The following is a 13,564-nucleotide window of genomic DNA, read 5'->3' as shown; positions in this document are numbered from 1 at the left end:
TTTTCAATGCCTATAATTTATGCTATTAAGTTGCTCCTATAACTTATGTGATGAAACATAGGGAAACATCTTTTCTAAAAGCTTCCAGGAAAATGGTAGGCAAGCCATTCAAAGGTCCCATTAAGTTTGGGGTTATGTTTAAAGTATTCAGGGGGTTTACTTAGACCACTGGATCTCAAAGTGTAGCCCTTTCTAACAACAACATTGTCATCACCTGGGAATTAATTAGAAATGTAGCTTCTTAGCCCCCACCCTAGACCTACTCAATCAGAAACTCTTCAGGTGGACCTCCACAGTCTGTTTTAACAAGCCTACTAGGGAATTCCATTGCATGCTAAAGTTTAAGAAATGGGGTCAGGTGCAGTGCCTCACACCTGTAACCCCATGGGAGGCTGAGGCAGGCGGGTCACGAGGTCAGGAGATCGAGACCATCCTGGCCAACATGGTGAAAGCCTGTCTCTACTAAAAATACAAAAATTAGCTGGGCATGGTGTCACGTGCCTGTAATCCCAGCTACTCAGGAGGCTGAGGCAGAAGAATCACTTGAGCCAGGGAGTTGGAGGTTGCCGTGAGCTGAGATTGTGCCACTGCACTCCAGCCTGGTGACACAGCGAGACTCCATCTCAAAAAAAAAGAAAAAGAAAAAGAAAAGGGAAAAGAAATGGGTGGGTGTGTCTGTCCATTCAGTCAACAAATATTTATTGAAACCAACTACGTAGCAGATATTCTTCCAAATTGGTATGAAGAAATGCGAGACAAAGAGAGTGATAGAAAAAGCAGAGATCAAGATTGTATTTCTAGATCACCTTTGGAGATTCGTCAAAATAAAACTGCTTGAACCCCACCTCATATACATGGAACCACCACATTCCTTGTATTAGCCATGCTTCCATCCAAGGAGTAGGGATGGGCAGAATGGTGCAAACTTTCCTAGTATCTGATGAAAGGACAAAATATTGATGGAAGATTCCTTCTCTGTGGGCTGAGGCCGAATACAGAAGTATTCCCACTAGAGGCAATATTTGGTGGCAAGCTTGTCTACTACATTTGCAGTAAGGAACAGGAACCAGAGACAACAGTGTTTTTAAGTAATGGGCGTAAGTTTCCAGGCATCACTCTGCTCAGAATATATTTTATACCATAAATGTTTATAAAACTCTTCCCAGCACTTAGGGACAAAGCACAGGCTCTGGCAGAGCGTATATATAATTTTATGAGGACTGTAGTTTCCAGCCAAATTGGACCATTATTTTTTTCCTTATCATTTCCTACCTACTCCAATTTCCTAGACTTTGATAGACATTTTTCTGCCACATGGAATGCCTCCACCTCATTTCTGTGTGTCAGAATCCCATAAATTCACTAAGGCATAGTCCAAAACATCCAGTGGCGGCCCAATTGCTCTGCTCCCCCAACTTAATACAGTATCTCCTTCCTTCAGTGTCCCCATATTTGGTGTGTATCTTTTGTGTTATGCGCACCATGTACACACTGACTCGTGTGTAGAAATAGAAGCAGTTTCCTATAAATGGGTCTAACTTACTCATCAGCCACCAATCAGCTCTAGAAAACACATGATCTTGCCTCTTCAAGTTTACTCAATCATTAGTGAAATCAGGACTTAAATTTAGTCAATCAAGGTTCATGTTCCCCACTAGGGTCGGTGTCTCCTCATAGGTGTTCTCCCTTCTCGCTTCCAGCACATGGAAATGAAGCATGGGCTTCTCATGGCAGGGGCAGGCAGGTGGGCCTGGCTGGCTTTGTATGAAGTCTCTCTGTGTCTGTTTTGAAGGCTTCTCTGGCTGGTGTAGCTTGTTCTCTCTTCTCTTGGCACAGCCACGGTCCCTTTCTGTTCTCTCCTCCCTCAACTCTGCTCTCACCAGTGCTGCTGACCCTGTGAGGCTCACTGATGGACCCATCTGTCTTCTGGCTTTGAGCTGTCTACCTTGCAGCCTCTGTGAATGGTCCCCTTTCCCTATGATGCAGCATTCTTCAAGCAGGCATAAGGACTCATCACATTCTGTTATTTATTTATTTATTTATTTTTCTCAGATGTCTTTCTTGCCCCTCTGCAATGACTCCAGGGATTTTCTGGATTGGTTTCACTCTGAGCTGGAGTAAAGAGTAGGGATCTCAGACCCTCTCAGCCTAAATGCAATTCTACTTGACTGTGGCCCAGGGTGGCTCAGTTAATTTGCGAAGAGGTCCCCTCCAAGAGGTCCTGAAGGGAACTGATGCTCAAGCCTCCTACACTCTGGATTCCCAGCCATCCTGGGTTCTACATCCCCGACAAGGCTCTCAGCCCCAAGGTGGCCCAAGACAAGCATCTCAATTTTCTGGGCTCCTCCTGCAGCCACAGGATGGGCTTCCTCAAATGCCTGCCCCATTCCCTAACCTGCATTTCCATACTCTGTGTTTACAGTTAGAACTCTATAATCCAGTCTTCTAGGCTTGGCCAATTGGAATTTCAAAGCCCATCTTTGAGATTCCCGAGAAACTGGCTTTCTCTTTCAAGCATCCAGCTCTTTCTGTTGAAAGCCAGAGGGTTTTCTGTCTATTGTGAACCCTCTAAATGTAAAAAAATCATAATGTTCCTGTGTCTTCTTTATTCTAGACAGATCTACCTTCTCCCTGAAAATGATAAGCATCTCAGCCTCGGTGTGTGGAAAGTCACAAGATGGCAGCTTTGGAAGTAAAAAAATACAGACATTGAAAAACAAATGAAAAATATGATTCTTGCTACATCTCTTCTGGTTGATCCCATTCTGCCTTTTGTCATGCTTAACTATCTTCTGATATTTGAGTATTTTTTCCACTTTTTGCTACCTCTCACTCAAATTGTCAACTTTAGTTAAGGGTAGGCCCAAGTCCTTTTTATCTCTATAACTCTTCAGCACCTAACATGGTGTCATTTCTCAAAAGTATTTTGCTGCATTGCATTGGGTTGATTCTTAATATTTTGTTTAGACTTTCTCCTATAAAATAGCTATTTGTTTATTATTGAAAACATTCTCCTTTGCCTCTCTTTTCTTTTTGAGTTGCTTATTTAAATCCTGAGAAAATAAAATTCTCTCAGGAATTTACCTTTGATTCTCTGAAGCTTAAACTGGCATTATTTATAATAATTATACCTAAAACCACCACCTGGACACCACTACTAAACAAAAAAAGGGCATGGGTACTCTCATTAGCTTTGCTTACTAAAAGATTGCTCAAACATGATTCCCACAGCTATTAATTTCCTCTGTGCACATACCTTCTCTCTCCTTTTGGCCTGAATATGCATTTTAAATGCAGGTGTATAGACCCAGAGGAGCTCCTTGAACACGCTGGTGTCTGAAGGATGAGTTAGGCAGTTATGATGATGAGTAGGAATAGCTGGCTTGCTCATTTGTGATTTCACATTGTCTTAGCTTCTAGTGGGGTCACCAAGAACCCTGAGTCTTCTGGTCCATGAAATTTGCAAGATTAAAAGAATATTAGCACTTTTTCTTGGAGTAGGACTCTGAAAACAGGATTATATTGTTCAAACTAACAAAAAATGTGTGGGTACCAAAGGAAATATCTACCTATCTGTAGCATTTGTATGGCTAGATATTCTTACCTGTATGGTATTTGTTGTCATTTAATAGGTCAAGAGTTGCACCTTTAGCTCTCAGTTATTTCAATCATCATATGAAACCCACAGGTATCAGTCAGGGTCTTAGTTCCAGCTAACTTAAGCAGAAGGGGGATTTATTGAAAATATAGTGGGTCATGGATAGAATTACCAGGAATCTGCAGGACCTGGCTCAGGCTCAGTGGCTCCATAAAGACCTTTGTCACTACAGCTGCAGAGTGGTAGTGGATGCACTTAGGTTGCCAAAGTAGACCCTGCTGGCACAGAGCCGTGCTTACTGCTGATACTACTGTTGCCCTGGGAACCTGATTTTGCTGCTGCAACTGGCACTACAAAAACAGCCTTTCTCTTCCTCTCAAATCCTTGTGCCTTTACATTGCTGGCTGGAGCAGGTGCACCTGATTTGGTCAAGTGCCAGCACTCTACCTGCAATATTGACTTGGGAAATTATGAATCTGACAGCCTCAGCGCCTCAGCCTATGTAGTGAGAAATAACTCTCCTTCCCAACAGGACTTTCAAAGTGGGAAATTTCTTAGACAAAGGAAGAGTGGGAGGTAGTTTGGATGAATGGCAGCCAAATGAGAAAAGATATGAACTCCAGTCCAATTAGAAAGATGGTGGTGGCAGGATCTGCATGCGAGCCATGTGTGTCAAACAAAAGCTTATCCTTACCCAGAAGAAGATTGTGTGCTTTTGTTCTTAGAATATAACATAGAAAATATTGTGAAGAAATAAACTCCTATGTAAAGTTTGGTATCTATTTTACTAAATCCTAAGTATTTTCTTTCCTCATAATTTTCCTGCCTGCCCTTAGAATTCTAGAAAGAAAACTTGGGGTTGAAATCCCCTTCTTACATGCAGACATGAGCTTTTGATGGCATAATATCCTTCAACACTTTGGGATTCACTTTCTATCTCAGTTTCTCCCTCCGTTATTTAGTGGGGATAGTGTATGAAGCCCAAAATGTTGAGAGACTGCCAGGGAGAAAAAGAAAACAGTGTTTCCTTTTGGCTTCCTGACTTAGCTTTCCTAACTTTGTATGTATTAGGCATCTAAAGAAAGAAAGAAATCATTTAGGTTAGAATTCATGCTGAGAATATGAAGAAATATACATATGACAGGCTTTTTCCAACTAGAAGAGAATAATTTTCTATTCTCACCTAAGAAAATAAACAACAATCTTTCCTCTACTAATAAGAAGCTCTATCAGTTATAAGATAGGAGGTAAAAGTAACAATGTCTCTGCCCAATTCTCCTCTCAGAAGTTACCACACAATAACAAGAACAGTAACAACCACAGCACAATTACAGGTGCTCAGCTTTATCTTTAATGAAACCAGGAAACACCTAAAACTCCAAACTATAACACATGAAGATTGCACATGGTTGGGTGAATTTCAACCATTGGTCAGATCAAAGGTCAAATTTACAAGTGTGTATGTGGAGGGGAGGAGGGAGGTTACCACTGAGAAGCTCAGTAGTTTACCCTGCCAGATTCCAGGAATTCTCAGAAATTGGAAGCCCAAAGCCTGGAAGAGAGGAGGCTGAGAACAAGAGGACTATTTGTTTAGGGAGCAATTGGATGCCAATGCCCACCTTCATTCTGAGAAGTTAGATGACTACCCTTCCTGTGCCCTAAGAGAGCTGAGAGATCTATTTCTTAGAGGAATTGCAGAAACAGTTTTTGGAATTGTGGATACCAAGCACAGATGAGAGAAGTGATTCGATGCTGGATAGAAAACCAGGGAAATACAAGAAACATGTTGTATCTAATGAGGAGGTTTTCCATCATCTAAGCTGAGCATACTAGTAGCCAGCCTTCTATCCCAAGGACGAGATTGGAGGATTCTTCTCTTAGGAATCTCAGGAACTGACCAGACCTACAAATAAAAACCTAAAAGAGCTGGATGCCTGCTCATTGCTCTACAGTGAGGTTCACTAGTTGTCAAGCCCTACTGCTGTGGTTTGAATGTGTCGCCTCCAAAATCCAGGTGTTACCAATGTGATGGTATTAAGAGGTGAGCCTTTAAGAGATGATTAAACTGCAAGGGCTCCTCCCTCATGAATGGGATTAGTGCTCTCATAAAAGGCCTTGACAGAGGGAGCTGGTTCCCTCCTGCCCTTCTGCCTTTTATCACGTAAGGATGCAGTAAGAAGGCCCACACCTGATGCCACTGCCTTGATCTTGGACTTCCCTGCCATCTAAACTGTGACAGAATACATTTCTGTTCGCTCTAAATTAGTCAGTGGCATTTTGTTCTAACAGCACAAAATGAACTAAGATGCCACCAATAGAGTGGGGCTTCCAATCGTCATTTTAATGTCTTGTTTTTAAATAGGAGAAAATAACCAGATATCTAAGGAAAACCTTCAACATGAAAAGTAAAGGTACAGTAAAGTAAAAGTAAAGGTACTCCTGCCCCAAAAGGTAATAATAAAAATACACTAAGAGTTAACAGAGGCAAATCAAGGAATGGAAAAAATGCTATAAAGTATTGCTTTTTCATATCTTTAGTGACATAAAACAAGAATGCAAATTAATGAAACCAGTCTGGTCAGAGCAAAAAGCACTTAGAAATTAAAAATTATAGTTGAAATTAAGAATGCTCATCATTCAAGAAGATGAAGTCAAGGAAAACACCCAGGAAGAAGTAACATTAAAGAAATAGATAATAAGGGAGAAAAGCTAAGATAATTAAAGGCTTAATCTAGGAGGTTCAGTATCCTAAGAAAATAGGAGTTTCATAAAGAAAAAGCGGAGAAAATAACAGAGAGGACATTTTCAAAGCATTAACAAAAGATAGTTTCCTTGGAAATCTTGAGTAGAGTCCAGTCTGCTTCTGTGGGGTAGATAACAACCCCTTACACAAGCTATATTTGTACAGTTTTGTTACCGTTGTTATTTTGTTTTGTTTTCTTCACATTCAGTGTACATATGTAATGGGAATTGTGGTCCTGCATATTCAGAGGCTGTGAATCTCAGGTACATTTTTATCTTTATCTTTGGCTACAGTGGTGCCTGCAGAAAGTGACCTCAAGTGTAATGCTAGCAATACTGCCACCGAAGACAGAGGTGAGTGGACTTGGAACCCATGGGAGGAGACGGTAATAAACGCTAGCTCACAGTAGGATGCGCAGGCACCAAGCTATGTTGTATTTTAATATAACAATAATGAAAGTATTTTAAAAACCAAAGTATTTTATCTCTTGCTATGAAGGCTCCTAAAATTTTGAGTAATAAAACAAACCACATATGGGAAAAAGCTATGTTCTTCTATCTTATGTATAAAGAAAATTTATTTGTTATTTATAGGTTCATTAGTAAGAGGTAGATCTCATTCTTTGTTTTTTAAACAAAAATTACTGTTCCAAATGTAAAAAACAGGGGTTGCAAGTAATATGAATGATAAAATCTTATGAAAAAACAGTTTCTTTTAAATTTATGAGCATAAAAATGTGGAAAGATACAAAAAATACCTTTCCAGCAGAGTGGAATTGGTGAGGAGTATGTTAGAGAAATTACTAACTTTTTCTTTATGTGTTAATTTCATGCTCTGTTAAAATGAAGATCTTTTCCTTTTTTTTTTTTTTCTTTTCCTGAGATAGAGTCTCACTCTGGTTGCTCAGGCTGGAGTGCAATGGTGTGATCTTGGCTCACTGAAGCCTTGACCTCCTGGGTTCAGGTGATTCTCCTACCTCAGCCTCCCCAGTAGCTGGGACTACAAGCATGCACCACCAGGGCCAGCTAATTTATTTCCTTCCTTCTTTCCTTCCTTCCTTCCTTCCTTCCTTCCTTCCTTCCTTCCTTCCTTCCTTCCTTCCTTTTCCTTCCTTCCTTCCTTCCCCTCTCTCTCTCTTTCTTTCTTTGTTATTTTGAGTAGAGAGACGGGGTTTCACCCTGTCGCCTAGTCTGGTCTTGAACTCCTGGCCTCAAGCAATGCACCCACCTCGGCCTCCCAAAGTGCTGGGATTACAGGGATGAACCACTGTGCCTGGACATCTTACTTATATAAATAAAAAAGATAATACATTTAAAGTGATATTCCTTTTTACCAACATTTTATATTTTCAGACATACCACAAAGTTGAAAGAATTTTGCAGTAAACTTTTGTGTATCCACCATCAATCCATCTTATGTTTTGGTGTATTTCAAAGTAAATTGCAAACATTAGTATACTTCCCTTCTAATCACTTAAATGTGTATATCATTAATTAGAATTCTATATTTGTTTACATTTTTTTAATGACTTTCATTATAAAATATGTATTTATCATAGAAAATTGATAATTATAGATAAAAATCTGCAGATCTATAAGTTAGTTTTTGTTTGTACCAAATACTGTGCTATGTACTTTATTAAAACCATTTCTTTTAATCCTTTAACAAGCCCTAAGTAGTCACATTATCCCCATTTTACAAATAAGGAGTCTGTGAGAAAATTGCCCCAGTTCCCAGAGTGGCAGAGTTAGGATATGCATCCAAGTATGTTCAATCCCCTTACTCTTAACTGCATGCAATCCTGCTAGCCTTGTGTCCACCTCACTCTGAGATAACCACTGATGACTCCTCTCTAAACCCTTTTCTAGGTGTATGTATTTCCACTAAACTGGGGCTATATTGTATGTGTTGTTTCATAACTAGCTTTTTCTCATGTATAAACCTCTTCCTCCAGCTCCTTGTTAATGGCTGTACAGTATTCTGTCAAGTGAAGATACCATATTTAATAACTACTCATTCTTGTATATTTTTCCAGTTTCTGCTATTATCAAATCTTCTTGCGTACTACTAATTTTATCCTTAGGATCATAAGTAGAATTGTTTACTGAGAGATTATGCATAGTTTCTACTGTTAATATAAATTCTCCAAGTTGCTTTTACCAATTTCCCACCAGTAGAATGTTGGGAAACCTGACTAACAAGTTTCCCAACATTCTACACTGACATCAAATATAACTTTAAAAAATCATTTCTAGTTAGATAAGCAAAAACATGTATGTTTTGTTTAGCATACCTTTGATCGTTAATGAGGTTGAACGTATTTTCACCTATTTATGTATCGTTTAAGTTTTCACTTTCAGATACTTCTTGTTCAGATTCTCGGAATTCATTTATAAATTAGTCTCTTGAAGAATTCCAGCCCATTTCACAGTAAAGCTGATGTTAAGACCGAAATTTTATTTTTCATGCAGAGTTCACTCTTGGAGAGTTGCAGTAAAGGCAGTCACACTTGGAGTACCTCAGTGATGGCAGAAAGGTTTCTGTTTTCCTCTTGGTGACAACATAAATCTCTGTTGGATTGCTGTAAAGGTAGGGAGGATTTTAGAATTCATTTGCACAGAGGTTCCCGGAGCTTCCAATTTGACACGACTGGCCTTGGAAGATTCGCCTGGGCAAACCACAAGGGCAGATAGTTGGCTGGTTTAGTGATTGGCTTTGAAGCAGCACCAGATGCTGTGGACACCGGGAGGCCCTTTGCTGCCCTTCAGGAAAGCAGCGGAGCAGCAGAGGAGAGCGCCATGGGAGAACATGGGCCACCCTGGGTGAGGACAGGAAACAGGCAGAGGAAGTGAAAGAATTCTTTGAGGAGCAGAGGAGAGAGAGCTGGTAGTTCATCTCACTTTCTCTGATTAATAATCCTCACCCCTTCTGCCTGCGCAGCTTGACTGTGAGCAAAATAAGAAATGTGCAGCTCATGATGTCCTGAGTCCTGCTTCCATGTGGGTGGTTGGTGATGGGGCACAGTACCTCTTGTCCAGCATTAGATCTCAGAGGACTTGGGGGAGAGCATCTTTTGGCTGGCTTATTTAGGAAAAATATTTGGCTAAAATTCACTTATAGTTTCAACTACTTTCATTTTCCTATAATACAAGTTACAGGAGAAAAAAGGTGAAAAGAAGCCTATTTAAATTGTTAATATAGATATTTATGAGTGATTAATTTTACTCCTTTCTGTTTCTCTTCATATTCTATAATGGGCACATTTACATATGTAATAGAACTACTAATAAACTGTATATAAAATTTCTCCCCCGGGTGAGAACTCATCTTGCTGCTAAGTTAGGTTCAAGAAACAAGAAATCCTGTTGTTTGTAAACATCCCTTTAAACAGAAGTTAATGCTTGTGAGTATAGGTTCTTCTGTATTGCTATATTGGCAATTTAAGCCTTAATAGAAAAGGGCAGTAGTTTGGTAGTGGTGGTAACTTAAAGCCAGGATGGAGTGTTCCAGATCCCCCAAGATTCTGTGTGGACAGTGTGACTGGCAGCATGTGGGCTTGTTAGGGACTCTGGTACCAAGGCAATCCGTGCTGAGATCTGTTATATTTGCTCCAGTCCAGTGTGGTCCTTAGCTTAGAGTATGTAGCTTAATCCTGGTGGCCGTGGATCCTAAAAATTCCATCAAAAAGGCTCTATTAGGAGAGGTTACATATAGGGAAGATTGCATAATGTAATGTCATTATTTCCTCTCATGAATGGTCCCACTGAGTGAACAGGAAGGGTGGGGCCCTCCATGAAGCTTAAAGCCAGTCCCTCCAGTGAGGTTGGTATCTGAGCAGAGAGGGCCAGAAGTGTAAGAAGTGCTTGAAGTGGGCATGAAAAAGTTCTTCAAAGCTGAAAAATGGTACCATTGTATCTTTTGTTGGCTTGAAATTTCTGGCATGTTAATTAGTCTATAAAAAGGGCCTTGACAATGTCATAAGGCAAGTTCTAAAAGCCTCAGGCTTTTAAACTTGAAGTAGCACAGTGAAGGACGGACCTCATGCAGAATGTTCACAATGAATCGCAAAAAGTGACAAAAGTTGATTAATTACTTATATGAAAACTAATTTGCAGTGATGATATTAACATTCTGAAGCCAGCCGTTTCCTTCCATTTGCTTCTTGTGGTTGGGACGTATATTCCTTCTTTGTTCATTTCTTAAAGGAACCATCTTTCATTTTCCCTCTTTTTTTTGGTAACCTGTTTCTTCCAAGGACTATAAATATCTGAGATTCACTGATCTAATCAAGACTTCCTCCTTGATAGAAATTCTTAGAGAATTCAGTGGAAAAAATGAGCTCTATCTTTGAATCAAAATCTGAAATTATTTTTTAAAAGAAAGATAAAAATAGAAAATAGCAAGTTCTTTAACTTGGGTAGGATGTTTGTGACAATTCAGAAACCACCTTTGCAAAAATTGTAACAGTAAGAAAATTATGACAGTGGAGGATATCTGATCTAGACAACCCCATCTTGCCTTTAGCCTTCAAGCTGACTTAATTGTTCCTGGGCATAGGCTGGGCTAACTTTGGGAGACATTTATAGTTTATATGATAATAGCCCTTCCCCCAAACACAGCCATTTTGTAAAGCTTAATGAGACCACCAGGCTAGGAAGATAGAAAAGCCTGGATTCTGCTAACATATGAGCATTGCCAGCCATTTCTTCTGGAGATCACAAGATATACAACTTTCTCAATTACTTCTGCAGATAACATCATTATTGTAAAACCTAAGATTGCCCTTTGGAGATAACTTTTCAGGTTTTTTGCATGTCTAACACCAATGATGGCTCTACCTGGACCTGCCAACCACTCCTGTGTCTCCACCCAGAAGCACTTCAGCCAGCAGGAGGATAATTTCCTATATCCCTATGATTGCACCCCCAACCAATCAGCAGTAAGTACCCATTGCCTAGCCACCTCCACCTCTTCCCCCAAACTACCTTTGGAAAACCCCTAACCTAAGATGTGATTGATTCGAGTAATAACTGTCCCCCACATGGCATGGCCAGCCTTGTGTCAATTAAATTCTTTCTTTACTGCAATGCTATGGTCTTTGTTTGTGTATTGAGCAGGAAGAACCTGTTGGGATCTTTCAATTCTATTAAGTAGATAAATTAAAAGACATCACCTCATGTCAATCCCTCATTCCCTTCACCTAATTTTAATCAACTAGTTGAATTTAAGAAAATAATCTTAACACTAAGTTGGTTACCAGCAAGTGTTCTATTTTTAAAAATTATCTTTTATACATCTAAAAATGATAAAGATGCTTAAACTTTAAACAATTTAAGGTATGTAAAGTGCCTATCAGAATGTCTTATCTATAATAAATGTCCAATTAAAAGTAAAAAGTTTTGCATATTGATGGAGACATTTCGGTCTTGCCCTTGGTTTGAGTGAGGTTCAACAAACATGAGAATCTACTTTCTCTTAAATGCTTCAGCTGTCTGGGGCACCAGGGCCTCCTGGATGAGTAGCATAGAAAGCTAAGAACTCTTTATTGCACTTGTTCATTTTTGGGTGGTCTGCTGGCCAAAGCTTGCTATATTCTATGGAGCAGAATTTTCCAGAATGTATTCCATACAACACCATCCCAAAACAGTCTCCATGAAAAAATGCATTACTCAACTGAGCTCGCAAAGGATTACTGATATGGTTTGGCCCTGTGTCCCCACCCAAGTCTCAACTTAAATTGTAATCCCCACGTGTTAAGGGAGGGACCTGGTGGGAGATAATTGGATCATGGCAGCAGATTTTACCCTTGCTGTTCTCATGATAAGAGTTCTCACAAAATCTGATTGTTTGATAAGTGTGGGGCTCTTCCTCCCCTTCTCTCTTTCTTTCTCTCTCTCGCCTGCTGCCATGTAAGACATGCCTTCCTTCCCCTTTGCCTTCTGCTATGATTGTAAGTTTCCTGAGGCCTTCCCAGCCATGTGAAACTGTGAGTCAATTAAACCTCTTTCCTTTATAAATTACCCAGTCTTGGGCAGTGTCTTACAGCAGTGTAAAAACCGGCGAATACAACTACTGAATGAATATTATTGAGTAAGTTTAGTATTCTCTACTTAACCTGAAAGCCAATCATTAGGCATGTCTGACTGGTGGTGATGAATACTAATGGTAATTTACTTTCCCATCAGTGTTCGTGTGGTTACGATGCAGGGAATCCTTGTGTATCAGGTGCCTGCCTCCTAACTGCAACCAGACTCCTTCCCACCAGCTCAGTTTTTCTCTCAGACCTCACCATTGCAATCTCCACAGACTCCAGCAAGGTTAACAAAGCCAATTAGACATTAATGGACATTGTCACAACTCTGGCATGCATCTGCTGGCATAATAAAACACTGTGTTTTAAATCAATCTATGGTGCAGCATTAATGATAAGATCTTTTGTCTCCAGGAAGCTTTTCAAGTGCACATTTCTCAATGAGAACAGCCTGGTCAGGAGGGAGACAGTGTTTCATGATCATCTCGCTTCAGACTGCAGAGTCTGACTCTGGGTTTGCCATTACACATTACATTATACATAATTAATGGCTGAGTTTGCCATTAATTATGTGATCTTGGGAAGTTACTTAAATGTACCATACTTTAGTTTCTTCACCTGTAAAATGGGAATGATAATGGGATCTACTTTGTGTAGGGTTGTTACAAAGGTTAAAGGAGATAGTACTTACACTAGAACAGTAACTGGGATGTGATTAACAATCAATAAGTAGTTGTTATCATCCTAGTGCTGTTATGATTATTTTCTCAGAAGTTGGGGTTGGAGTTAGCATTCATCTGATACCGTTTTTGAGAGTGTGTCTATAATTAAATCTTTCTGATCTCTTTTGGAGGGCATATTACATTTAATAGGCGTATAAGACTTGGTTAGTCTGCACTTAGACTGCTGAATCTTGAGGAATTGATGTTGAAAGGTTAGCACTTTGGAGCTGAATATGACTGCAAAAATGACCGGGTCTCACTCTTATTTTGCAGATCAAGAGCCTTAGGTCCAGAGAAGTATTTTTCCAATGCTATAGGTGGGGTTGCTATAGGTGGGGTTGACAAAAGAACCTAGGACTCCTAATTCCAGGTCTACTACACTATTCCACACTGCCTTAGCGCAGGAGGCCTCAGTGTGTGTAGGATAATGCATTATTAGTTATTCTGTATTCTGCTTAAATTTGTAGATT

At 39.8% G+C, this 13,564-nt stretch overlaps 1 protein-coding gene across 1 annotated transcript in view; it reads left to right on the top strand.

The window, feature by feature from the left end:
• The window catches only part of UBE3D (ubiquitin protein ligase E3D), a 474,449-nt gene that overhangs the window by 375,220 nt on the left and 85,665 nt on the right, over positions 1 to 13,564 (top strand). The window contains exons 12-13 of the mRNA XM_063605398.1: positions 6,635 to 6,694; positions 8,813 to 8,930. Of these exons, the coding sequence (XP_063461468.1) occupies positions 6,635 to 6,694; positions 8,813 to 8,838 (86 nt within the window). The 3' untranslated portion in view covers positions 8,839 to 8,930. The remainder of the gene's footprint in view (positions 1 to 6,634; positions 6,695 to 8,812; positions 8,931 to 13,564) is intronic.

Source organism: Pan paniscus, chromosome 5, assembly GCF_029289425.2.
Source record: "Pan paniscus chromosome 5, NHGRI_mPanPan1-v2.0_pri, whole genome shotgun sequence".
In the NCBI taxonomy this organism is placed as follows: domain Eukaryota; kingdom Metazoa; phylum Chordata; class Mammalia; order Primates; family Hominidae; genus Pan; species Pan paniscus.
This window is presented reverse-complemented; position numbering and strand designations above follow the sequence as displayed.